Source organism: Corapipo altera, unplaced genomic scaffold (assembly GCF_003945725.1).
Source record: "Corapipo altera isolate COAL_440 unplaced genomic scaffold, ASM394572v1 61411, whole genome shotgun sequence".
Taxonomy (NCBI): Eukaryota; Metazoa; Chordata; class Aves; order Passeriformes; family Pipridae; genus Corapipo; species Corapipo altera.
Window position 1 is genome coordinate 20,848,230 of NW_020884875.1, and position 27,948 is coordinate 20,876,177.

Genomic DNA, 27,948 nt, shown 5'->3' on the forward strand with positions numbered 1-27,948 from the left:
TGCCTGAAAAAAACACGCTCTTTAACCTCTCTTGTGCAACTCCCAGACCCCAGGGAGAAATGGGTTAGCTTATTTCTCCAGTCACACCCCTTGTCTGCTAGCTCTGACAAACAGGGAAGCAGAAAAATCTTTGATTTAAACTTTTTGAAGTCTAACTGGGATTACTTACAGAATTATGGTACTTCTATAGTTGGTTTAGTTCAGACAGGAACTCCTACGTAAGCTTCCCTCAGTTCAAAATATGCTTTTCAGTTTGGTACTAGTCTAATCAGCAGAAGGATCACAGGACATGACCCAAATGGAAGAAGAGGCAAAGAAAAAAGATATCCTTTAACATGATGGAAACATCTGAAAATCATAATGGATCAAAGTCATCTGGAGCAGTTTTGCATGTGGAACAGGAAGGTCAGATATAAAAGTTTATGTGGCTTTGTGCCACTTCACAGCTCACTTCAGCTGAAGGAACTCCACTGTAGAACACAGACACAAATATTGTCACTGGAAAAGAATTTAAATGGGGAATTTACACAGTGTTCCAATTCTGAAGGAAATAAATTGCATCCCATCTGTTTCTAAAATACCCCAAATCCTAATAAGACTAACATGCTTCCTATGACTCTTATCCAAGCAAACCGCAAATGTTTTTTGAAATTCATCCAGAACTTCCATAACAAGAGGCAGAAACTTACATCCTCCTACAGTACCAAAGGAATGTTTTCTGGAGCTAAAAAGGAGCTACAGACAACAGGACAGGGGCTGTAAATCTCTATAAAGCAAGGGCCCACTTCTGCCTGTCAGCACCTCAAGCACAGAGGGGAATCAAAAGCAGCAAGTGTTGAAATCTGTAGATGGCCAAATTAGCCAACTTGACTGCCTAATGTGAACCTTCTAAGATGCTGCAGTATGAGCAACCTGTATCAACAACACAACTTCCTACATTGCAGAGCTCGGTTACCTGGAAGAATGTGCTTTTTTGATCCTTTTAAACTGCAATTCTCTTGTATAGGTGACACATAGACATGGTAGCCTCTCACAAAACCACGCTGTGACTCATTTGTGAGGTAAGAATCCCAAGACAGTGTTACTGCATTGAAAGTCAGTTCAACTTTGTCCACAACAGGGTCAAGAAGAGGAGCTAGAAGAAAGGAAATTCAAGTTAAACTTGCAATTATTCTTCGAGGATGTTTATATTTGCACTTGAAAAATATACTCTCCCATGTGGTGTTCATGTTTATATCTTACTTGTATTTAAAATTTGAACAAAGCCAAAGTGCTCTACAAACACTGTCAACTTCACAGAGCCTTCATGCATCCTCATTATACACAAAGTAGTGACTGATAATCACAGCTTTGTTTAGGTCTTCTAATACACATGGACTCTACCTGGTCACTGCACTAGCCAAATATCCTCTATGGAGGACCTGTATGTTTATATACAACTGATGGTTCACTGATGATATAGAAAGAACATAGAAAATAAAATTTTATGTAGCTGTGGGAAGAAGCAATTCTTCTAGTTGTGACAGGTCAATTTAGCAAACACACAAACCCTAAATATGTTGCCAACTTACCTAGCTCCCTGAGATAACCAGTCTTCTTTTCCAGTAAGGAGGCTCTATTAGCAACAGATCCATAGATGTGGAAGTTGTATCTCACCCCCGGAACAAAGACAGCTAGAAAATAGTCAAACTGATTACAAAAATAGGTTATGGTTTGTATTTTGGTGTTGCTTTTGCTGAGCTGCTTTCTACAGAGGTCAATAATCTATTAGACGTCTTCTCCATGTGCTATTGTGCTACAAAAACAACTGAAGGAGACACAGGGTAAGTCAATTCATGGTATGCATACTGTGAATTAAACAAATTTATTCTGTCTGAAAGAGATAATGGGGTTTATATATTTATTTTGTTGCCATACAGTATTCAAGGTGACTGCACAATAGACTCTGAAAGAGCAAGATAATTTCACTTTACATTTCTGGTGCAGGAAAAGGTCATGTTTCGACTGTTTAATGCAGATGCATATCCATGCATCAGGATTCCACATTATCCTCAGTGATATCCACTCCCATTCACATCAACCAAGTGCAAACCATGAAGAATTGGACAGTCCTTTTCCCATGTGTTACCACACTCCTTCACTAAGAGTGCATATTCCCACATGTTTGTGTGAATTGTGGTGCAGTTCCTTTATTGCATATTGAAGTGTACTCAGTAAAATTTTGTTCAAACATGTTCCATTCTAAAATTAATTCTCAGTTTTAGAGACTCCAGAAAGGCTAAATTCTTGCAGCTATGGAAGTAATCCAGAAAGGATTCAGGTCTATTGGCCATCACTGGAATAAAAAACCATGCAACTGATCCTAAGCAAGGACTGGTGCTGAGCCACATAATTTGTGGCACACTGACAGCACTAAACCACTGTGGGTGTTAAATTGCCTGAGTCTAAACTTCTGATCCACATTAAAGTTAAGGCAGAGCTCCATTTTGCATCTCTTCTGCTCAAAGATTTTTAACTCCTTCATTAACCTCACCATTCTCCTTCAAGATGCTACTACAAGCCACTCAGAAAAGGTTTTTTCTAAAATATTGTGTTAACTTTCCTAATACACTAAGCTGACTTCCAAGGCTTAATGGTGCTGGCACATTTGTGGTGTCTAATTAATTTGGTAGGCAAAAAAATGATGCCTCTGAAGAATTACACCTGCACTGCACAGACTTCGATATTCCATGATTTGCTTCCTAAATTCAATTAATGCCCATAACATTAAGGAGTGCTACACAGACATCAGAACTAAAAGTTGTTTGGCTTTCACCTGAGTTAATCACAGCACTGGAAGTGTTGGGCCCAAATCTCTTCCACTGCAAATCACAAGGCTGCAACTTTGGAAAGTTACACCACTCGATAATGTAACTGTCATATATATATCTGGGCTTCCAGGAAATAAAAATGCCATCATCTGTACCATTAACCTGTTCCTCCTTAAGCTCTTCAGTACCTAGAATGAACAAAACAGAATATCTATTACTTTCAAGAATGAAACCTCAGATTCATAAATGAAGATCAATATAGTTTCTATGCTAAATTGTGAAAAACAATAATAAAAGAGTTGCATTCCTTCATTACGTGACATATGGGCTCTTTCACATGTTGAAAGCTGATCTCTCTGTATGCTAAAGGCTGATAGCTCAGAACCCATCTAGTAAGTAACTACATATTAATAAAAAAAACCCTCAGCTGCAGAAATGTAGAGTCAGAGAGCCACAAGAGGCTGATCACACAGAGAGTTCCCTACAGGGCACTGGTATCTGCCACAGGTCTGAGGCCCTAGTTTTAGGCCAAATGTGTTTTGTTCTGTGGGCACTGTGATCTTAAGCTTAACACTCATACAATTATCACCCTGTAGGTGAAAGTACAGTAATAATTTCCAAACAGCACTGATGTGAGCTAAAGGCCAGGTTAATTTATTGCCCAAGATGATAAATTATGACTTCACTTAAAATAGGTAGAAACAAAACTATCATAACGGAAATGTAACTGAAAGTACTCTTACTGTTATCTGTAGCTCTAGAGATGATCAGTACTGAAGGAAGTGAAAAATTAACGTCATTCATTGCCATGATGCTGATTTTATAGGAATGGTTATCAATGAAAATCCTGGTGCTATTGTAGACTGATGACAAGGAGATGCTTTCAGGCCTGGAGCCATCTTCTATTTTTTCCCAAGTTACTTCATATGAAATATTTCTTCCATTTGCTCGAAAACCTGGTGTTTGCTGGGAAAAAAAGTTACAAAGGAAGAGAACAATAACTTACTAAATTTTGCTGAAAAACTATGAAAGGAGCAACTTTAAATAACTAACGGGGTGTATTATTTCTGTAAAAATATAAACACTTTTTTCCATACATGCATACACATACTGGTTGAAATGGAAATGGAAGAAATCTCAGTAATATTTGTCATATTATAGTACTTACGAGAACAGAATTATGTCTGAAATGCCAGGACAGCACACCATCATAGCTACATATGTTCTGAGATACATTATATATAATATCTGCCTTAGATTTATAAAAGACATTTTATATTGAACTGCTTTTAAGTACAAACAAACTTGCTAAAGTTCATGGGAAAAACTTCCAATCCCTTTATAAAGGGTTTTTTTACTATTTCTGTAGTGATTTCTCACCTTCCAGAACAAGGTCACATTCCTTCCCCCTAGAACTGGTGTAATTTCTCTCCACATGTCTAGTTTCCCTGATGGAGCTGCAATGAACATAGCAAAAAAAAAAAAAAAAAAGATGCTCTAGATCCAGAAAGAACAGACAGTTTAATTGCTTCCTTCCACTCAAAGAAATTCCACTCCCAGCACTTCTTTTTCCCCATCACTGCCAGGTCTTGCCCAAACGTTATCTTTTAACATCTTTTCCCTTCATTCTTTTTTCTGGACAAAGGTCTGGTTAATTTCCCAAGAAAATCTTTGCTTGCAGTTCCCAGATGCTTGTTCCCACCTCTGTACCATTCCTCCAGGCCACAAAGAGCACTGTAACTCTGTCTGTCCATCCTCCCAGTCATCTGGATTTCCCACTGTCTGCACTGGATGAAATATCAGAGACTAGCAAGTAGAATCAGAGCTATTTAAAAAGTCACCTTCTGGAAGCTTGCCTAGTGTGCCTCTCTTTCATGCATGCAACAGGCCTCTGCTTTAGATACACAGCAGAAGAGTAACAACAAATAGCAAAGACGTGTGGCAAGAAAAGAATGGTGGGACATACTTGCTTCCTTTGTTCTGATAGTCCGGGCTTCACTCCACTCACTCCACCTCCAAAAATGCTTTGCTGCCCCGCAGCGAACCCTCACTGTGTATTCTGTGTAGGGCTGCAGCCCACCCACAGTTATGCTCCTGTGAGGGGAACGCATGTCTGAACTATTGTGCTGCAACACAGAAAAACAGAACAGTCAGAGCTCAGTTCAGCCTCAGCAGCAAGATGTTCTTGTCCTAAAAAAATATTTCTTCCTCTAGGTCCTGCAGCAGCAAGTTAAGCTTGACTTGGGAAAGGTGATCATGAAACAACAATCAAAAAATAATAATAAAAAAAAATGCATCAGATGAAGAGCCTGGGAGATCCCAAAAGAGGTCTGAAAGTCACCTCTATGTAACTGAGTAGGAGTCACAACCTTCCAAACGAGTACTCTTTACATCAAGGAGGGAGTTTACTGAGATCTTCCCCTCACAGAGCCTGAGGCTATTACTTTATGTAAGCAGGATGCTCTTCCAGATCTAGGCAGAGTAATCTACAGCTACCTTTTCTTTCCATTTTTTCCCCAACCTTTTCCCACACTCCCTCCTAATAGAGTTTGTTCTGGTAGCTCAAAATAAGTGAGCATGCTTTTAAGCCTCTCCTCAAAACTGTCTCCTGCAATGGCCGCATTTGATCTAGACCTCTTAAGCAATATTGACACAGAACACAGCTTGTGATCTTCCCTATGCCTTTTTAATGTGCTAGAGGCAAGCCGCCTTTCTAAGAAAAGGACTACATAGAAGCCTCACTGTTTGTTAAAGAGGTGGAACAAGACACATGTTTTTGTGTACGACATTCAGGTCTCATACCAGTTCAACTTTCCCATCCGGGTGGAGCACTTCAGTCTGACAAAAGAGTTCAATTCCATTGCTTTGATAATTCCAATGTAATGTGATTTCTGTATCTGTGCATTTTTCCCACACCTGGAAAGGTGCCGTGGGATAAACTGCAAATGGAAAATCTGAGTCAGCTCTTGTAAAACATAAAATATATGCAAAAGTATTTTAAGGTATTTTAGCTGAACAGTAAAAAATACATACTTAGCACATTAAAATTAGCAAGATTTTTTTTTCACTGATGAACTATTCTACCTCCCTTACAGTAGGACAAAGGACATTGCTGTCCCATATGAGGACCAAGACAGGTTAGCATCATCACTTCTTTCCTGGCAATAGCTGCTTACACCTGTGATACACCTGTATCACATCTCATATCATACCAATTCCCAAAGTAACCTACACAGTTATTTTCTTAAACTCCTCATTTTAGATCCTTGTATCATGTTCCTTTCTATACTATGAACTGGCTTCAGCAAAACAGAAGATTTTGAAGTATTTAGGGTCATTTCAATAACCAAATCTGACCTTTGGAGTGAATCTGTTTTCTACCATTAATATGACTTTCCAGAGCTGAAACTGAAGAGAGAGCAGATAACTATAGGGACAGGTAGCAAAACTGGGAAGTTAAAAATCAGTGGCCTCCATACTTTAAACAGGGCACTCAAAGTATCAAGCTCAGAAGGAGTAAAAAAAAGCCCTCAACAAAGATATAGAAAAGACCTTACTTCTGTGATTTACATTAAAAACATCCATGGTAGTTTTCTTTCCCAGTGGATTTTCCACAGTCACTGTGACATTCCAGATCCTCTGCTGGCCTATCTCCCAAGAACATGCACACATCTTGGAACAACTTTGTGTGCACTGAACCATTCTCTGGGAAGATCTATCAAAGAAAGGGGATGGTGGGACAGTGGCGAAGAGAGAGAAAGACATTTTTCCATAATGTACAATCAACACAAATGTTGAAATTTTTGATGTCCAACTAGAATGCAGCATCATAAAAAATAAGGCTGAGGGGGAATATAAAAAGCCAACCAGTTCTTTCCCTTAGCCTGAAGTAGGGTGAATATATAGATATTAGAAGAAAGTTTTCTTCAAAGTCTATGTTTGTCTTTTTAAGATACAGCTAAATTAGTGATTTCCTCACAGAAATTCTAAACCAGGGACTTATTTGCCAGGACCATTTACACATCTACCATTGTGTTTTAAAATGAAGCTGTAATTTCACGTGCACCTTCTAAGCTTCCATTTTTAAATTACCATCATAATATCTCAATAGAAGTGAATGATGCAGAGACCATGAAGGTACATGCAACGATGATCTGTCTTCTGCTGACATCTATTGATTAAAGTTTGCTGTGATGATGAGGTATCTGTCCTGTTTAATGAGTTTCTCTGCAGGCTCTGGGGTAAAGCCCCTCTTCTCATCTGAGAGCCATTTCTGATTTGCCACACCTTGACTCAGAGTGCTAAGAAAGAGCTGTGCGAAAGTCTGCAGAGAAATCTTAAAAAAAACCAAAAAACCAAAACCAGCCAAACAAACAAAAAGTAAAGAAACCAGCTGAAATTACAGAAATTATAGACACAAGTAGGGTTTTTGAGATAGGATTGTCACTAGCTCAAGGACTCAAGAAAGAAAACACCAGCATGTAAAGTCCTAAAATCCTAAAAAAAAAAGAATTAGGGAGGTGAATCAGGCTAACTAGGAGGTAGCTGGGAATCATCAGTTTTGAGTCAGCATTATTGTCAATGGATTGTTAGCACACTAATACTCAGCCTACCAGCTGATTAGATCTAGTTGTCTGTTGTGCACTCAATAATTATGTTACACTTTTAAGTTATCTATATCCTGATTTCAGGGTGCCTTCATACCTACTGGAAGATATCCAAACAAATTAACCCAAAAGAATGATTAGAACAAGCTTTAGCAGGCAGAACTTGGTCTAAAGGACAGGCAACTTTATATAATTAGTCTAAATCAGAGCAGTTCTGCATTGCTCAAGCTTTGTTAAATAAGTGATCAGTGAGGTGGAAAGAGTCAGGCAGCTAATTACAAAAAAGAAAAAAAACCATTATACAACACACACCAGAGTTAATACAACAACAAGACCTACTTTGCAAACAAGGTGTAGTTTGATGAATACTTTCCATAAAGATAGGTGCTTCCTCCTTGGCTCCAAGTACATGTTATTATTCTCATGTCTTGTGTTTGGCAGGAAAAATCTTTAGGTGTATCAGGTGCTCCTTGTCAGAGAGAATAACCAAAAACACATCAATAGCATGGCAGTCAAGGCAAAAGTCATCAATGTTTAATATATTAACAAGCTACAAATAATGGATAAGTACAAAGTCTGGTTTATTACAAATGTTATTGAAATTACACTTATTCAATGACGAGTTTGCAAGATAGTCAGGATAATACCATAAATTAATAGCAATCCAAACACTTTTGTTATCATCTTTTGTTATATTCATATATTCATTAATTTAATCTGTTTTGTCTTCTATCTGTAAAAATTGCTACTCGCCTTCAAAATAGGGACTGTCCTGAGTTTTACCACAGGCACACAGACAGTGAAGCTGAACTACTAAATGGGTAGGTATATTTAAGAATCAATCACCTGTCCTAGGATCAATTAATGGGATTAATTTGAACATGCTTGATGCTACTCTTTAATGCTTTCTATACATAAATTTACAGATCTCAAGTCAGACATTAACAAAGATCAGATGGACAAGACAGGGCTACGACAACTTACAGAAGGCTTTTTTTTCCTCCCCCCACAGCCACTCCTGACTTAATAACAAAGGGAAAATAGAACTGTAATAATGTGTTTACTTACTACCCACAAGGAAAGCTGCATGAGCTGGGCAGTGATTTTCACTGTAAGAACAGCAGACATGGATGTGAGGCGTTTCGTGATGTCTCACATTTTCCATAGTGAGAAGTCCGAGTCGACTGCTTGTGCGATTGAAAACACGAACAGCTGGGAGCACAGAGAATTCCTTAATGATTTGACCTTTCCTTCCAATGCAACAAAAAGTCGTATCAGAGCCTTCCTCTAAAATTATTTTACTTGGAAAGATTTGTGGTTCACTGCTATTTGAAGTGTCCAGGCCTGAAAATTAATACATAAAAAAACAGTTCAAGATCTGCTCAGGGCAAAAGCCTTCAAACAGAACACATAGCTAAGCATTTATTCAAGAAATTGTTAATGTTTTATTATCCATTCACAGACTTTTCTTTAGTATTCTTCCTCATAGAGAGATGAACTTCACATGCAATAATACCTATATTTGTCTTAAACTCATAAACATATAATGTAGTCCAACAAGATGGAGACTAAATCTATCTCTCTGCCTTTCACTTGGAGGCAAAAAAAGAGTGTATGATTAAGAACTGCCTTTACAGAGGAACATTACCTCCTGTACCTATGCCCAGACTGATGTTTTACAGCCCAAATGCCTGCTCTGGAAAACTATGAATGGAGGGCTAGAAAAACCTCATGTTCTGAAGCTCATGCAGAGCTCAGCTAAGAGGAGTCAACATTGACTGAATCAGACCAGTAAGGAGACACTCCACTTGGAATGAGATTCCTATGGCTTTTAATGTTGGACTGCTTGGTGGATGTAAGAATTAGTGGAATTTAAGTGACTCACAGTCTTTTACACATGTTGTGTGGATAAACTCTACTCTCGAGAATCTGATCCAAAAATCTGATGACATCTAGGGTTACTATGTCTCAAGGAGCTCTAAATCAGGTCTGTAATGCGGGATCATTTTGTGACTGAGAAATAGTATTTTTGAACCCTATCAAATTTCAATTGAAAAAAATAAGGTCTCCAAGACTGAGGTTAGTGAGACAAAAAGGGAGTCTTGCATCCTATTTTCTATTATATAAGGAGAGGGAGATGGACAACTTAAGTGTCACAATCCAAGTCTAAAGACCCGTGATGCTCTTCCTACCATGATGTATCTCATCTCAACTAAAAGCCTTTGCTGCTCCAAATGAGAATAGTGTTTCATTATAAAATCACTGTACCAATTTTTTCTAAAGCAGTTACCTATTTTATTTAAACAAAATTCTCTGGAAATCAAACTGTTCTAGACACAGTAATCTTAAAAAAAAAAGGTGTTTTCTGATATTATTAATTACATTATTGGTTCAGTCTCCATTTACTCTCATAGAATTCATAAGACATTCATTCCAAGTGACATAAGAACCTGACTTACTCCTTCATTCCAGGTGACATGAGAAGCTGACTGGCTCCTTTCTCTCTGCTTCTATAATACTAACCAAAGCTATGAAACCAGACAAAAGCAACACATGCATCAGATCATGTAGTCATAGCAATGCGCTTCATCTCCTCTCCAGGAGTCTGGGGCAGCGATGTGTTTGACCTGGTGATAGATTATGCTACAGCCTTTCCAAGATCCCATGCCACTCCACATACTGCATTGTTTTAACGCATGAGCAAAAAAAGCTCTGAAACTTTTGGTCTACTAGTTCAAGAAGATAGTCTGCAAATTCTAACAATGACTGAAGCACCGCTATTATTGCCAACAAAGAGTAAGGAATTGGTTAGTGTTTAGAGATTAATGAGTTCAAAATGGATTCTTGATTTGATGTCACTTCTCCTGAACTGTCCTTCACAATTACAGACAATGGTGAATTACAAACTAGCTTTGTACTATAAAAAAATAAAGCAAATATTGCAAAATCTTGTTTTACTTACCCAAGACAGTCTCCCACAGTCTCCACTCACTCCAGATTTTTGATGTTTCTGCTTTGCTCCTGATTCTCACTGCATGAGACATACACTCCAAAGGTATGTCTGAATACCATATCCAATGAAGAGGCTTTCCTAATTTATCAAGTGTAACATTACGAAACTCCTACAAACAAAGACGAGGAAGGCAAAGTATTGAAAACACAGCAGAGTGTAGACACTCTGTAGACACTGTATTTGGAAACACAATCAAAGGCAGCGAGAGAAAGAAAGCTCAAAGGAGGAAAATGCTTTTGAAAAACAAAACTCTGAAATCCCACTCACTACCTATGATCTCATATTAAGTAACTATTAGCTAATTAACTACTTGCAGATCTGTACTGGCAGCAGTATGGTGACTGATGTGCTTGACATATTTGTGAGTCAGGTCTTACCTCTCATGACATGGATTCGATCCCAGAGATTTTAAGTAGGTTATTTGTGCCTGATATTACATGAGTAGTAGCATGCACAGATGCTGCTGCCTACAAATGCATCCTGGGTTACATATCACCATTCCTGGAGTGATTTAAAACACATGTAGATGTAGCACTTAAGGACCTGGTTTAGTGGTGGACTTAGCAGTGCCAGATTAATGGTTGGACTCAATGATCTTGAAGATTTTTTACAACCTATAAGATTCTATGATTCTATACATTTTTGTACCTTTTAAAGCAACCATACCAGATTTTCATCACATAGACCCACTTTATTTGTATGGGTTGTACCGAAGCCCGGGCTCAACTGACCACTAGAGAATTGCTCTCTAGTACTACTTCCCATCAGCAACACCTGCACTTGCATACTATTACTGCTCTGAGAAAAACTCTGCAATCAGTTCAAAATTTACTTTCTCAGTTATAGCCCTGAGAAATGTAGTCACTGATTTGGAAGTTATAGGGGCTGTTTGTGCTTTGGTAGGAGCAGACTCACAGTTTCTTTATTGGTACATATTCTTCAGAAAAACACAGAAGCAAAAAGGTTCTTGTGTGGTAGTGACATCCAAAGTAACCTGTTTGTTTTCCTTGTCATGTTTATTATGAGTAACAGTACACACTACATCGTTGGATTTGAAAAGCTTTTACTTCCTACCAGCAAGTTAATAATAGTTTATTGAAAGATACTCCAAAAAAACCCCAAAACTTAATTGTTTGTAGCTGTAAGGCCTCAGTTATTGACTTCAGGGTTAGATCTACTCATGGGGTGTCAAAAATCCTATCCAGTGTCACTCATTCACTCATGGCCAGTCTTCGCAAACTAAGATTTGGGAAAGGTCTTTACCCTTCGAGCCTGCCAAGTGGATTTTTCAGGTGAGACACAGTGTGCGCTGAGCTGAGCCCACCCTTTAATCCTAAGGTTCATCTGCTGGGGCCGAGCGAGCTTGGACAGTGGCAGCGAAGTCCTCAGGACGTAGGTTTGTTTAGAGTGACCTTCTCTTAGACAGATGGCCTTACAGGGTTGACAAGCTCTGTCTGCCTGGAGAAGTTCCCTGATCGGGAATCAAATCCAGGCTGCAGCGGTGAGAGTGCCGCATCCTAACCACTAGACCACCAAGGAACCCATGTATCAAAGTGGTAAAAATCTTTGGAATTGCACAGAGGTCATCTGCAGTGAAGATGTGGTTCTTCTGAATATTAGATCAAATACTACCAGCTACGCTGATAAGAGTAAATTGTGATTCTTAACAGTGCCTATCTTATTTTATTGATCACTGATTTCTGAAAAAACAAGCCCTTCACTGGTTTACGTGCTTTTTCATGAACAGCAACTTTAAATGAGCCAGAGCGGTTTTTCAGTTTTACTAAGTTTTAATATGTGCGTTTGATATTCTTCCATAATCCAGGTGACTCATAATAGGTTAAAATATGACTAAAACATTGCCAAAAGATTTTGTCAAACTCAAAGGAAAGGAAATTTTCTTTGGAGACTGTTCTCACGCTGAAGTCACAAAGAGGGGAAAACACCTGGAACAGGCCTATGAATTGGGTGATTTCCCCCTCTTCAGAAAATTTGGCTGATTTAAGTGTTAAGGAAAACTACCAGGATAGGGACTTTGCAAAGAGACATCACTACTTCTTCCTTTTCCTTTAGCTTCCTTTATATTGTAAAAGACTAGTATACTTCTTTTCAAAGTACACTTACTGTCGACACAGTAGTAGAAGTATTTTCATCTGTTCGATTGACTTGTATTTCAAAAGACATTGCCAGCTTAGCATCATGTGCTGACTTGACAACATCCCATTCCACTAGGAGCCGCTGGAGAGCCAAATCCTTGGAAACGTTAAGGTAGGTTACTGGAAACACATTGGATTCTAGGAGCACAAAAAGGACACAAAAATACTGCTGTTTAGCTAAATTACAAAGCAGATCTGAAACAACAGTGGTTAGAAGTATGATAGGTTCCACACTAGATGGTTCTGAAGGAAAAAAACCAAAACTGATCAAGACCCATGCTGCTGATAAAAAAAGCAAAGATAATCTTTCATCTTAAAGAACCAGCAGGCTAAAATGAGGTTCCTGAATCTCAGTAGCCCTCCCTACCATGACATTTGGTATGCTATTAAATTTCTTTATGCCCTCAATTTACTAGCTATTTTATGGGAATACAGATCCAACCTTTCATATTTTTATGAAGAGAAACAACATAATGTATTAATAGGAATTAAATTCCAAGAAATCCCAATCCCAACAAGCCTACTTATCATTAGGGCAGAAACTCTGGCCTCAGGTTTGATCTCTGATAAAATACAGATTAAATTAGTTAATGCGAAACAAGTATTTGAAGAGGATAGATCAAGAGATTGCCTCCAGTAGCTACCTCAGATGACATTCTAGTATTAAGCACATTCCTAGTTGTTCTACACAGAGCTTAGGCACCTTAGTTGGAGCTGTGGATCCTTCTACTGGAATTAAACACCTAGTTTTAATGGCATCTCCATCCTTCTGTGGGTTTGGAGTTAATTCCCATAATAAAATAAAGTTTAAAAGTCAGACTAAAGTCTCTTGTTGCTGAGAAAGAAAAGGCCCTGTAAGAACATTATTCTGCTGAAAACTACAGATAACTTCATAAGTGGTTCCTCTTTTCAGATGTTTGCTTTGTCACCCCTCCCAAAAAAAACCCTAACTCTTGGAAGAGATGAAATATAGTACTTGCTGATTTGTAACTTCTTTCCTTCCTGAAAAATAAACAAACACAAACGCCCTAAACTTGATCTGGTTGTTAATGAAGCCAGGGAGCTGGAACGGCCAAGTAACTAGGCTTTTGCCACAGTTGCTTTCCAAGGTGCTTCTGCTTGTTACAAATGACAGGGGCAGAATGTTATACTGACTGGGACACAGAAAAGAAGTCACAGACTTAGCTGCATCTTTTAATGAAACAGAACTCATTCTGTGCATTCCTGCCACACCACAGTCCCCAGGGACACAACGGATTGAGAGACCTCAGCAGATCCTTCTCACAAAACTGCCACCTCCACTCGTCAGCCAGATGTGCTTCACCAACTGAATTACCTGAGCCTTTCACAGAATATCACTAGCAGGAAACATGAGCACTCAGAAGATTTAGGTTGAGAATCTGCATTTTGATAGATGCTTCTGGCAGACATCAGGTATCCAAACCATTCTGCAACTTATCCTGTGGTGTCTGCTCCGCACTAACTTCTGTGCAGCATTTTCCCTACATATGGATTTTTACATTAGCTGTAGGGAATGAAAGGTTCAAGAGAAGCTGCAGTTCTAACAATCTGTGATCACTCAAAGGAAGTAAATAAAACTTTATAAACTTTATATATTTGTTAATTATGAGAATACAGACACTGACACAGCTTAGTTGCTTATACAAGTCCAGCCTATAATTGAAGAATAAATGGAGGAAATAATGTATTTTACTATTAGTTCCAAGATATTAAAATCTGCTGGAAGAAAGGAAGAAACAAATACACCTAAAAGAAATGCCAGCCAGTTGGTAGAAAACACTTCCTTTTTCAGGGTGCAGCATTAAAACAAACCCCAGCATATCTTCTGAATTTCCCTATCCTTCTTCTGCTCTTTCTTCAGCCAATTCTAATTGCAAGTGTTACTACTATGCCTATTGCACTGATGATGAACCTTCCTCCGTTCTCTACATCTGTCTCGTTTTGTCCAAACTAAAATATTATTGCTTTTTTCACGATGGAGAATATTTTCCCCTGCCACATTTAGTTAACTTGATAAAAACCACAAAGGTCTCATTAGTTTCTGTTTTTTAATCCATCTGTACAAGTGTCTCTCCCCTATGTCTTTTCAGCTAGGTGACATATCACTTCAAACCCCACACAATTTTGTTTTCCACTTACTCTGGCATAACACAGTCTAGATCTCCAGTCAGAGCTTATACACAGTACCAACAAAGAGAAGAAACAATATAGTTAAGGTTATACCCAAGATCCCGACAGCCATTGAGTTACAATGTGGATATTAAAGAATTTTTTAGCATAATTTTAAGATGTAGAAACATCTGTAGCATTCAGCTATAATATTCTCCTCCTAGCAAACTGAAACTATCAAGGTCTCTTTAAGACTTGTTTTAACTTGAAAGCTAACTCAAGACTATGTGAATAGCTTAATGATTAACAACAGAGATGAATTTTATTCCTAAACAATTGCATGTGAAAACAAGTGACCAAATTATGGTAATGCAGTAACTGTTTGGACTTGCCCACATTACAGAGTTTTGCCACTCTAGGAGCATGGGTAACAGAGCTCCCTCCTCAAAACTGGGGAACTGGCACCTTGCATGAGTGGTGTGTGAACACACGAATTTCAAGGTTGAAGAGAGGCAAAATGTCTGAAACTCCCTTCAGTATTATAACAAATATATTTACACAAAAAAAACCCCAACGTCTCTCTTCCTTCTTCGCCAACTTAATTAAGGCAACAGAACTTCCATAATGCAGATTAGAGCCTGGTAAGGTCTGCCTTCTTAATGGTGGTCACAGAAAAGTCAGTGAAAATTTTTCATCTCTTTTTTTTTTTTTTCTTCTAGTGGAGTCATTAAAAAAAGTTAAAAAAAGAAACAGGGGAAGCAAATAAATAAATACACTTTGACTTCATATCTTTGCAAGTCGTTGATTCAACAGGCAATTTTGCATAATGGGGTCACAAAAAGTAATAATACGAGTTGCTTTGCCACCTTACAAAAGAAAATCATTTGATTAAGTGTGTAACATGTTGCTTAATCACAGACTTAGAAGTTAGCAAGTCCAAAGCTTCAACTGCTGTAGATTGGTTCCAAATAAAAAAATTGAACGTTCAGACACTTACCTTGCTGTGAGTATGTAGCATAGCAAGTCTGTAGGGGGAGCAGTACTACCAGAAGCATGAAGTGATTCATCCTTCGTCCACCTTTTCCTGCGCAAGATTTATCAGCAAAGAAGACATTTTTAATTATTTGTCTTTTTAGGAGAAATGCATGCCAAACAATAGACTAGATAATATTACTGTATTTAAAAATGAAAAAATAAAAACCTAATCACATGATTCCCAGTTTAAGATAAATTCAGAAAGAATGGACAAAGAAAGATAGGGAATGAAAAAACACTCTTGGTTTTGGGACCTGGTTAGAGCATAGAGAGAATGCTGCAATCAAAAACTTCAATTGAGTCCAAACTAATAAATCACTAAACTAATAAATTAAAGTTTTCCATCCACTTATTTCAAAGAAATATTGAAACAAACGTTTCTCCTGATATATTTTGTCTTTCCTCCTGCACAAGTAACAAGATATCCATTCTAACAAGCTAAAAGAAGGTATTAAGGAGGACACTATATGGAGGGCTTTAGCTAAACTGGAGTTGAAATACGCATATCAAAGTCTTAGCACATTCCATTTCCAGAAGGACCATCATCTCAAGTAACACAGAGCTCTATCTAGCATTCCTTTCGTAGCTTTTACACTCATATTTTGACAGCATGAAAGAAACTGTGTTTGACTTGCACAGCCCAGGTCTGAAGGACTGACTGTATGTCAGATCTCAGAAGACATGAATCACCTGCAAATTCCCCTGTGCAGAAAGGAGAGGAAAATATTCAGCACCAGTATGGTTAAAGCTCTCAGGCACAGAGGGTACTGGAGTACAAACAACAGGAACAGGACAATGGATATAGCTATCTTTAACTTAGAACTTCTATGTTTTACATTTCTGGAGCTGCGTAGAACACTGATAAAGTGAGTCTTCTATCATGCTTTGATAACAGAAGTTGAAAACACTCAGCAGGAGATAACCAGAAGGACCTGTCTCCATAAAATTGAGCCAAGGACAGAACATTTACTGATTTCAGATGGGTCAGGAATTCACTACATAATTTATTCCTAGCAGAAAACCTCCAATTTAATGCCTCAGAGCTACAGACCGTTTAATAAGTTTAATTACATTCAATGGTTTTGAGAAGCTCTGAATTTCTCCAAAGGATCAGAAGAGAAGATTCTATTTTTTTTTCAGTATGTTTTTAAAGGTCACATGAACTCTGTAGAGAAGTCCTGCACGCAGCACTGTAACCCAGGGCTCAATGGGTTGAGCTGCAGCATGCCCCAAATTCTCCTTGTGAGTTCAAATGCTTCACATGAAGGGCCCTGTACTTAACATGCAAGCGTTGTCTTGCCCAATGTATAGGCTTCTGCAGTCTTTCTTGCCATTATACTAATATCCTCAAAAGTGTTTAAATAACGTTAAAATCAACATGTATGAAGAATCCAAATATTTTTGAGAAGCTAGGCCTAACTCACATGCAACTAACAGACCATTCCAAGAACTGATTATGGGAAATCTGATTTTTTTCTAGATTTCTAAATTTAGACTCTTTGGTCACCTGATCAAATTTTGTATCTTAAAGGGAAAATAATTTGTTATGGTTTTTCTGGAATAAACAAGATAGAATGGCACTTTCTTAAAGAGCAGAGAGTGCGAGTGACACAAAAAGTAGATTATGTCAAAACTTCTGGTAGTTATTCAGTAGATTGCTATTTTTTCTAATTGTTTGAAATTAATATTGAGACACAAAGCCAAATCTTAAACACTTTATTTTTTTTTCTTCTCTTTTCTTCAGAAAAAAAGGTGAAAACAAAACTACCTTGAAGTCAAGGCAGTCGACTTCTGCTCTAAGACTATTTAACACAAGGGTGGTTGGTTGGGTTCAGCAGCATATCTCCTGAGTTAATTACATCAGCATGATGAAAACCTGGCCCCACAGGACTCCTAATTTTGTAAACATCTTTGGGGTTGGACAGACAAAATTTGCCCTATTTATTATGCATCATTTAAATTCAACAGCAAATACAGTGGGAAGGTATTGTGGAAGTAATGACATATTAGACTATTTGTTTAAATTACTTCCTATTTAGAAAACAAATCTAAACTCTTTTACACTCTTAAGAGGTATTCTCTACTGTTGTCATGAAACAAATGCCTAATGTAACTATCTTGCTCCAGTCATTTCCACTGTCAGTTCACTAACGACTCGACCTAGATCACTTTTATTGATGCAAATGCCTTATGCTACCAAAGGGTAGTGTAATATAATAAATGATTACCAAAATATAAACATATTTTAAATTATGAAAATTATTTTCGCTATTGAGTATGTTATTATTCTAGTTTAAAACTGCATAATAAATGAATTGTGGTACAACGTGCAATTGTAGGTAACAAACCAGTTGTCATCAGGAAAGTCCTAAAATTCACTAAAAAAAAGTAAATTTAAATAAATGAAACATTAGTTAAAAAAAAAAGAAATATGGTCCTTAATATATGAGTAATATTTTGCATTACATCATCTTTATGCAGAAACATCTGCCTGAGACTAACAAATTAATCACACATCATATTTACTACCAACTAATGTCAAGCACTTATTTTGTATTATAAATAATTAAGTACTTTTATAAAATAATAATTTAAAAATCTGCATCTTGGTTACAGCTTTATAAAATACATTATCAATTTCATCAAAACAACAACAAAACATGATGATAATAAATTTACAACATCCTTGCCAAAAATGAAAATAATTGAACAACAAAGGGAACGAAGACGAGTAGCCAGGGAAGGTTTTTAGGTGTCTAAGCAATTCACCACCCTGAAAGAGGCCAATCTGAAAAGATATGAATATCACATCATTATGTCACTGTTAATCTGAGAATTAATTACTGGTGACTCTTTCCTTTTAAGCCTGAAAGAAGATATGTTTTGTCACTATGCTCCAACCTGGAACATCTGTGTACTTTGGTCCACGAATTGCAGGTAAGACAAGAAACTCTTTGTCAGTAATTTTGAGTATAGTCTGGAAACACATAATTTTAATACTTTTTCCCCCTTCTAGCTAATTTCGTCATTCCATAATTTTGCAAATGCATTTTTCAGCCTACTGCAGAATCACAGAGCAGTTTGCCTAGTTGCATTTTCAAGAACTCCAGGGATGGAGATTCCACAACTTCCCTAGGTAACTTGTTCCAGTGCTTAACCACTCTCCCTGTGAGGGTTTTTTCTCCTTGTATTCAAACATGCGTTTTGTCCTTATGTTCATTTAAAGAGAATATCTTTTTATATTCTCTTTATATTCATATTTCTCCTTATATTTTCCTTGGTGCAATTTACACCCATTTCCTTTGCCCTTTGTTTGTACACCTCTGCAAAAAGCTTAGCTCTGTCTTTTCAGCTTTCTTTGTACAGTGAGCCCAAAACTGTACACAGTAATTTACATATTGCCTCATTTGTGCCAAATAGAAGGAGATAATCACTAAGCTCCAATTCTCTGCCATCAACAGCAACACTAATTACGGCTCTATTTTCTGTGTTGAACCTGGTTATTGAGACACATTGCAAAATGATCTATAAAATGGGGGATAACACTAAGTTGCAATCTGAAGTCAGTTGGGCACAAAATAATCTGTCTGACCTACAGAAGTTAGCTGACCAATAAATCTTGCATTTTACCCTATATTCGTTCCCCTTTTAAAAATTTAAAATCTGTGGGGGGAGTAAAGCAGATCAGTCTGTAGCCTAAATCACTGATAGATTTTAAAAAAATCACGACTGTATAGTCTGCTGGTAATTCTTCCTGTTGGAAAAATGTAACCTGGGGTATGACAAAGATACAGATGGATTGAGGTCTCCCTAGCCTCACTTGAAATTAATCAAGACTGATAGATACTTCAACAGAACAGAACCATTTTGGGGACCTGACAGAAATTGCAATAATATTCAGAAGAAACAGGAATTGTTCAGAGACCTGACAATTAAAGAAGAATCACTCAAGAATTAAAGATAGCATAGGAGCAAATTACCTTTGAGTAAATGAAATCTCCTTAAGTAGATAGTTCGTGAATATTTTAAATAAATTATCTCCAGGTAAACTATTCCTCATTCAGAGTAAAATTCTGGCTTAGATGATCCCTGTAGTCCTGTCCAGGCCAATGCCAGGGATGAGAGGAAAAAGAAATTCTCGTTATTCATCTGCAAAACACACATAAGATAAACATTTCATCAAACCCCTCCTCAGAGTCTTTGAAGCACCAAAATTCAGCTGAAACCTCTTGCCAGATGAAGCTCACAGTGTCCAGGAGTCATTGGTTGGGAGCTGGAGCCATACAGTGCAAACACTGTTGCAGCACCTGGAATATCTGTGTGTGTAAGAAAAGGAAGCCCCTGCTATGAACATATTATGAACATCATAGTTAACTGCAGAGTCAATCTTCCTAAAGACACATATTTCAAATCAAATTTCATACAACTTTCTCAGTGTCCTTTTCTTTGCTTATTTAAAACAGCTGCCCTTACATGGCCATAACAACACAAGCCATATCCTTAAATGAACCACAGGCTGGGAAAAGAAATGTTTCCAGGTGCTATGATTCAAGAAACTTAATCTATTTAAAGTACTAGAGTACTAGATAGGGATATTGAGTCATAACCACCATGAATCAAACAAATTTTTCTAAACCAAACATGGAAGAGGATTGTCAATGAGGCAACTGCAGAAATAATAGTACTTTGGATTTATATAAATCCATAGTTCATCCTGTGTTCTAATTTCCTCTACTTCATAGACAGACTGAGGATAGGAATCACAATCCAAGTTCCTACCACACAAGATTGATAACATTTACTGACATTTTAGTGCCAAAACCCAATAAGCTCTTTCCATAGCCTCCAAACTCCCTAGAAAGTAAGGCAGCCCACAAGCAGATTAACTTATCCTCCTGTCGTGTTTCTTTTCCTCTTAAATAAACAGATAACTAGGTAAGTGTCAAAAGGACCAGAAGGCACCAATAATTTGTAAAAGACCCTACAAAGTAGTGTACCTCCACTCTCCTGATTCCTGCCATTCTCAGTATATCCTTTGCAAAATCAACAGTGCAGAGCTGACATCCAACTCAGGCAGCTTTACTTGAAACAGTGAGCAATGTCTAACCACCAGGAACCTAGGGAGTGTCGGTAAAGCAATGTCTGCTGAAACATCCTACAACTAAATAGATCCCTCATTAAAATAAACATCATACTGTTTACAGAAAATCTGATTTTCAGTTATGGGGGAAAAAAAAGGAACAGCTGAGATACCACATTCTAAAGTGCATGAATCCTTCCTTTAGTCCTTGTATTTGCTTTCTTCTTTTAAAGATGTTTTCAGTTACACTTGGTGCACAAAATACATCTATGTGCAAGACAGCAAAAGCTCTTGATAAGCCTTTGAAATCTAATGGGTGAGCAACAAGTTTAAAAAGCTGCACTTGGAAGAAAGTAGTTTCTATAATTAAGGTCTGATATGCCTGTAGTAATTTGACCACTTAAAGGTAGCTTTATTTCCTGTGTTTTGGTAAGTAGAGAGCTCTTTAATGCATTCTGTTGATTTTCTAAAAAGCTTTGCCAAAATAAGAAATTATGTACTTCATGGTCCCCAAAAGAACAGAATCTGAAGAAAAAAAGCAGTAAAAATAGGGGGGGAAATGGGTTCTAAAAGCATAAAACAATTAACAGTGTAAAACTAGTTCTGCTCTATCAGAAAAAGAATGTTAATAGTTGTAGAGAAGGAATCACATAACAACAGGAAAAATAGTTTTACCATGTTTTTCAGCCATCATCGACTCTTAACCAAGCTTACTGCCCTGGAGTATGGACTGGTCGAGGCAGGCAATATTCAGATAGAAAGAGAAATAAAAACGTTATGCCAAAAAAGTAAAAAAAAAAAAAAGTCAAACTAAAAAATCAGGAACCACACTAGAATTTATGATATTTCCTCACTTACTCCAATGATTTTGAAATTAAACTATGGATTTAAGCAGCTTAAAAGAAAGTAAGAGCAAGAATTTTCTCTGTATGATGCCAGATTCAAAGGTCCGGAAGTTTTCTTGAATCAGCAGGAATAGGAGATGCTAACACCAAACCTAATCACCTGGCAGGTGTAGCATCCTCGTCCCACGAGGTACCTCACCTAAGTAATTTTTGCTCAGGTCAAATCAGGAGCTTTTAATCTGCAGCTAAGCAGTAATAGCTTGAAAGCAGAAAAGGCTAGGCGGTCATTAACCGCCTTAAATTCATCGGTGTGTGATGCTGGCGGGGTTTCGGAAGGAAACTACAGCTCCCACCCCTCAAGAGCACCCACTCGTGCCGAGGGGGTGCCTGGAGAACACGGGCTGAAGGGCAAGCAAAGGGCGGAGAGGGCTTAGTGGGCACCAGAAGGGCTAAAAATCAGAGTAAAAACTTCACAGCGCGTTTCAAAACAAGTGCCGGGGTGGAATGGTGGGTGTTCCTCAGCGGGGCAGGCTGAGCGGCGCTCGCCGAGGGCGGACGGGACCTCCGAGGGAGGGGAGGGGAGGGGAGCTTTACTAAGAGAACGAGGGACAAGGGGACACCAGCATCACTCACCTGCAGCCGAGAGCAGCCACCTCGGGACCGGGGCAGACGGGACCCTCAGCGCCGGGACGCGCCGGCCGCTCGGGCAGCGCAGGGAAGCGGCTCGGCCGCCCCTCCCCGGGCAGGGCGGTGTCTCCTCCCACCTCCCCGAGCCGGCTGAGCCGAGTTTCGGGAATTTCCCCCCCGCTCCGGGAAGCGCGCCTGTTCCCTTAGCTGGCTTCCTGAGGACAGGATGCGGGCTGCCCTCCGTCCCCGCCTCCAGGCGTCCGCGGTGCCCCCGGGGCGTGGAGAGGCTGCAGGGTCCGGGCTGGGACCCGGGGGGGGCCGAGCAGGGACAGGCAGGGGACAGGCAGGGGTAGCCTAAGATGACCGGGGTGGGGGGGTTGGGCAGAGAATGTACATTTCCCCGGGCCCTCCAGTCACCAGCAGACAGAAAGCGCAGGCAGGAATGATGTCTCAAAGGCTGCTTTATCTCTTATGCCATGGCCCGGGATACCTGTGTCTCCCTGGTCTGGCTCCGGGAGGCAAGAGCGGTCACTTTGGTCACGAAGGTAGAGGGGGTGAGGACGTGGCCTGGTGCTCGCAGCAGGGCTCAGAGTCCTAATCGTTCTGGTGCAGCACCTCATTCCCTCATGCAGCTGACCCATGGAATCTCTCTCAGAAAACACGTTGAGTAAGATTAAAGTCTTCAGTCCCAATACCACATAAAGCACAAAGGGAGACCAGGAGTTGACCTGGTTGCCCTGTCCTTCAACTGAGGGTCCCCATCTGACTGGCCTCAGTCAGGGAGGTAAAGCGTGACACAAGCTGCCTGGCTACATCAGAAGATGTATAGCTATGAGAAAGTTTTGCTTAAAGCTGTTGCTTATCCTTGTCAGAGTGTTCATGGTGAAGGTTTCTCCAGTTTGTAGCACTGAGGTCTTCTGTCTCCTACTTTCTTTTTCTTAAGCTACATTTGTAGGTTAGACACAGTGTACCTATTAGGATACTGCTTTCCTTACTTTCTTTTGGATTACCTCATATTCTTGAAGCTTGGTTGCTTTTGGTCAGGAGGATGAGATCTGCAAAGTTCAGCCTTATAGGTTATATTACTTATTATAGCTCCCAATATATAGTTTGCCTTTTTTTTTGTAATAGAATAGTGTTGCTCACTTATACTTTGCTTGTGAACCACTTCAGCACCTTGATCCTTCGTTTCTGAATTGCTGTCTAGCCGATTGTTCACTACCTTATTTTATTGCAGTGATTTCTCATACTTCCCTCTATCAAGTAACACCACGTTTCTTAGTCAGGTATTCCATTTTCTTATTATGCTTTTGCTTTCTAGTCAAGCAAATTATTTCCAGTCAAGGGATAGTTCTGTTCTTCAGAGTCTTATTCTGGAGAATTGAGTCCATTGCTTCAAGAGTTCCTGTGCATGTTGTGTGAGTCATGGAAACTGAACTTTCACAGAGGGTCACTAGTTACTCCTTTTTTATTGCCTGCATGCTTGTCTAGAGGCACCACAACAGGACGTTTACTGTTGTGTCAGGACTCAGAGCAGTATGCACTTGAAAGGTCATCTTACTGCTTAGTTTTACTGAAAATGCAAATCACAGATATCTAAAATGGGATGCCAAAATTTTTGTGGTTTTTTTTCTCTTATGTTTGTTAACAATTCTCTGCAATATGCTAGTAAGTTCTTTCCTCTAAATTTCTAGACAGTATAATTGGAAAAGCTTCCTGAAAATTTACCTGTTGTATGTTTGAAAGTGGGATTTGCAATGATATGCAATGCATAAAACATGGGGTAGAAAATTTTTACACATACTATTTTAAAGATAATGTATTTGTTAATTTCTCTGCTTTGAGCACACTTTTTTTCTTCTTTTAATAGAAATACCTGTTAAAATCCATTTATATATTTAACATTTTCTGATTGATTCTAACTCTGCTATGGTTCTTTCTTGCCTCTCTGTTTGGGTAGCAGCAATAGACTCTGATGCTGCTTTCACACTGATTCAGATGATCCATAAGATCCAGAATGAACAATGTGTTAGCATATTCTTTGAATGCTTGCTTATGAACATATGAATTCACTGCTATTTAGAAATACTGTTCAAGGTACTAATTAGTACCCAGAACCCCTAACAAGTTATTGAATACGTCGTAAGGAATTTCGTGCCTGGTCATAAAGTGTTTCAAAATGCAGGTTACCAAGTTTCTCATATTTGAGGAGATTAAACTGAAGCAGAAGGCAAAGAACAAAGGTAAATCCACAAAACAGCTTGGCAGCACAATGTGTCAAGTGTCACATAATCTACAGAATCTAAAATCCCAACTTAGATACCAAAGTTCTCTGTATACCAAATCATAGCAGCCTAATTTGGAAAGGCCTAGAAGACATCCAGTCCAATCTGGCACACTCCTTCTCTGTAACCACACCTCTCCTAGGTGCTGAGTTGCCTATGTACGTGTATCCGAAGACCATCTCTGATATGACACAGCTGCAAAACCTTGATCCAGACTGCTATGAAAGTCTGTCATCTACAGAGAAATTTGAAAGTTGGACTGTGACATGAGATCGTTTATGTTCAGAGGTTTCAGAGGGAAAACACCAGCATGGAAAGGTATAAAATCACAAAGGTAAAAATCACCCGGAGAAACCTGGTCAAGCTAGCCAGTCTAACTGCGGACTAGCTGTCAATCCTTATGTTATGTTATCAGTGTTGGTAGCATTGCAAGTTGACAGTGCTGGGATTCCTTTCCAGACAGCCATGGATAGTGATTCCTTCCCTTTTGACTCATGTCTGCTTGCCAAACAAGGCCTTCTTGGGTAGGTTAACATGAATAGCAAGGATACTTATGCTTTGTCTAGTAGCTCATTAAACTCTACCTAGCTCTTCTGTCTGTTAGTCAGTAACTAACTGATTTATTTTGAATTATATGTATTATATATATATATATATTATATGTAATTTCTCTATACCTGGCTAAAAGTACCTGAACAAACTGACTGTGACAGATGCACTGAACTCTTTAACCAGATTAGGGGTAGCTAGTACAGGCTCGGCTCCAAAAGGAGGTAACAGGCTAAGACACAACCGGACCAAGAACTTCTGTAGTTCCAATCTGTTCTCTGAAAATCCACAAAGGAACAGAGTGATGCAGGTGAGCATTGATGCATACGAACTTGGATCACTGATCATGTCAATAACATACGCATACCCTTCCCATTGCTTGCAGTTTGGCTACAAGCCAGCCACTGTATTCCATAAATATGACAGCCTAAATGAGCATTCTTTGAGCTCTCCCTGTTGAGCAACTGGCTGCATGGGATCTTCCCTTGAGCTGGGACACCTCTCAAGGTTGCTCCTCAGGGCAGAGAGACCTCCCACCAACTGCAGATCTTTGGTAAGTGACGGATAGTGTACGTTACCTGGTATTATGGCACACTAAGATTTCTGTATTGGCACCTCTGATTTTTCTATTGGAAGATTTGAATCATTGTTATATCCTTTGTGCAGTAAGTAATACAATAAACCTTGCTGTTGAATTTTTTTGTAAAAGTTGCACTTTTACAACAAATTTCAATACATCCACTTTTGCAGATACTTTTGGCAATAGTTCTTTATTTTTATTATTTTAGCATGAGCTCTACCTAAAATAGAATATTTCCCTTTTCATACATCAATTTTTTGTAGCTTCTTGGCATCAAAAACTGATTTGTCTCTATTGAGATCTGTGTTCAAAAATGTTCTTGTAATCTACTTGCATCATTTACAAAATTACCACTGGTATTGTATACTAGTAATCTTTACCCATACTGACTTATACAGTGCAGTAAATCTGCCCCTTATGAGTAATAAAAAAGTAATTTTCTTATTCCTTCAGGAAGAAAGGAAGCCATTGGAACAATGCTATCTATGCTAACAGGACCATTTCAAAGGAAAACAAAAAAAGAATCTGCAAACATAATGTACAAAAGACAATTCCCTCTGTCAGGCACTGAATCAAAGACTTGTAATAAAGAAAGTGGGGTAGTTAAATCTTCCTTGTTAACAACACAATGAAGGACTTCCCTTTACTATGTTACTTAAAATAAAGCAGAAATATTAGTATGTATTTCAAAAGTTTCTGATTCCAGTTAGTTAATGGTCATATGCATGAGTTTCTGGACAGTTTACTAGAGATGTTGATTCTCTTATTAAAAACCAGTAATTTTTATGAAAAGAAATCTGAAGTTCTTTCAGTTGTATATGAATATTTAAGACAGTGTGAAAGGTGCCATCTTTATCCCCAAAGCAGGATGAATCATACCCACATCCTGATTCAAAGAACTTTTTCTTAAAATTTCCCATTGCTGAGCTGCTCTGGACTGAACAATTTCAGATGTACTTTTTAGGGCAGCCAGAATTCCAAGAGGTTTTCAGCAGTATTCATGGAGTTTCTCTGGGAGTAATTTTGGTCATCCCACAGCTACAGAGAATTCATTGACACTGTAAAGCCATATTATTGTTGTACTGAGCTAATATTCTTTGCTTCTCAATAGGCCCCTCAGCTTGGAATCAAGCTAGAATTCCTTGGTACCAGCCTGAACTGTCTCATGAAATGTAGGAGGTAGGAATGATGCAAGTGTCTGCACTTGTTTTGCAGGTGCATCCTGAGTGCACTTATTTACTGCTGAGGTTGTTTGCAGCTTAGAGACCAGCACCTTCCAAGAACTTTTAAAAGTTTTAGATACTTTTCTGAGCAGATAAATTCCAAACTGATCATGTTCCCAGAACTATTCTTTCCTATTGGATTGGATGAGGCACTAGTAGTCTGCCTCTCCAACCCCCACAGTTCTGTGTCTTTCCAAACAGTGACGACTTTAACTGGAGGGTGGTGGCTGTATGCATTTACACTACTGTTAAATCTGTTAAATTCTTTTTAATAATTAATTAAATTAAGTACTGTTTATATATTTGGGGTCGTTCCAAGCATGCATTTGAACACTTACAGCTGAAGAGAGAATTGAATTCTTCTTTTTACTTTCAGGTTGAGCACTCTGGTCAGTAGGCTATTACAAAAGGGCTCTGTGCCCTAACATTTTAAAAGAAGGTGTCTTAAACCTTTCTGAGAGGACAATTGTATGCAACATGAGATAGTCATACTCTGAGAAATGAACTTCCTGGGAATCCTCACACATAGTTTTTGATCCCAAAAGCACCTTTACAGCTGCATGCTCCTCACACTATAACAATTCTCTGCATATGAAGTCTAGTTCTTCAAGGTATTGGAATGTAGAGAGGCCAAGTGTATTCAGACTTTCAGGTTAATGGATAGCTAGATGGGATTCCAGAGGGGAAATTAGCTTCTGCCTAAGAACCTCGATATGTAATTGTGTAGTTTCCAGGCTCATCCAAAACAGAGTAAACCCAAGAACAGACACTCGCTGGGTCCCAGACGTGAGACACTGCGATCACATTTTCAGATCAGTTTTTCTCAGGAGAAACTCTCTGCTTCCATCCTGTGGCAAACTAGAGGAAGAGACATAAAGAGCAAACATTAGTCTACGTGGGAACCAAGGGTTAAAATTCATTCTATATTTGGAGCACTGGACTAATAAAACATAGAGAGGGTGATGAAACATTTCAGGATAGAAGAGTAAACAGCACAGTGTGCTGGAA

The 27,948-nt window shown here is 38.6% G+C and overlaps 1 protein-coding gene across 3 annotated transcripts in view; it reads right to left on the reverse strand.

Moving 5' to 3' along the window:
- The window catches only part of OSMR (oncostatin M receptor), a 29,523-nt gene extending 7,120 nt beyond the window's left edge, over window positions 1-22,403 (reverse strand). Inside the window, exons 1-15 of one of the 3 annotated variants that reach the window (XM_027634403.1) lie at window positions 22,310-22,403; window positions 19,985-20,067; window positions 15,714-15,810; window positions 12,555-12,724; window positions 10,380-10,539; window positions 8,486-8,761; window positions 7,757-7,886; window positions 6,368-6,525; window positions 5,613-5,749; window positions 4,777-4,936; window positions 4,191-4,267; window positions 3,554-3,776; window positions 2,816-2,998; window positions 1,572-1,673; window positions 956-1,135 (exon numbers count right to left, since the gene is read on the reverse strand). In XM_027634403.1, coding sequence (XP_027490204.1) covers window positions 956-1,135; window positions 1,572-1,673; window positions 2,816-2,998; window positions 3,554-3,776; window positions 4,191-4,267; window positions 4,777-4,936; window positions 5,613-5,749; window positions 6,368-6,525; window positions 7,757-7,886; window positions 8,486-8,761; window positions 10,380-10,539; window positions 12,555-12,724; window positions 15,714-15,810; window positions 19,985-20,014 — 2,083 coding nt within the window. In that variant the 5' untranslated portion in view covers window positions 20,015-20,067; window positions 22,310-22,403. Of the gene's footprint in view, window positions 1-955; window positions 1,136-1,571; window positions 1,674-2,815; window positions 2,999-3,553; window positions 3,777-4,190; window positions 4,268-4,776; window positions 4,937-5,612; window positions 5,750-6,367; window positions 6,526-7,756; window positions 7,887-8,485; window positions 8,762-10,379; window positions 10,540-12,554; window positions 12,725-15,713; window positions 15,813-16,384; window positions 16,442-19,731; window positions 19,844-19,984; window positions 20,068-22,309 lie in introns of those variants that run through there. The other 2 variants (XM_027634404.1, XM_027634405.1) reach the window with 2 other exon arrangements.
- Between the last annotated feature and the right edge of the window lie 5,545 nt (window positions 22,404-27,948).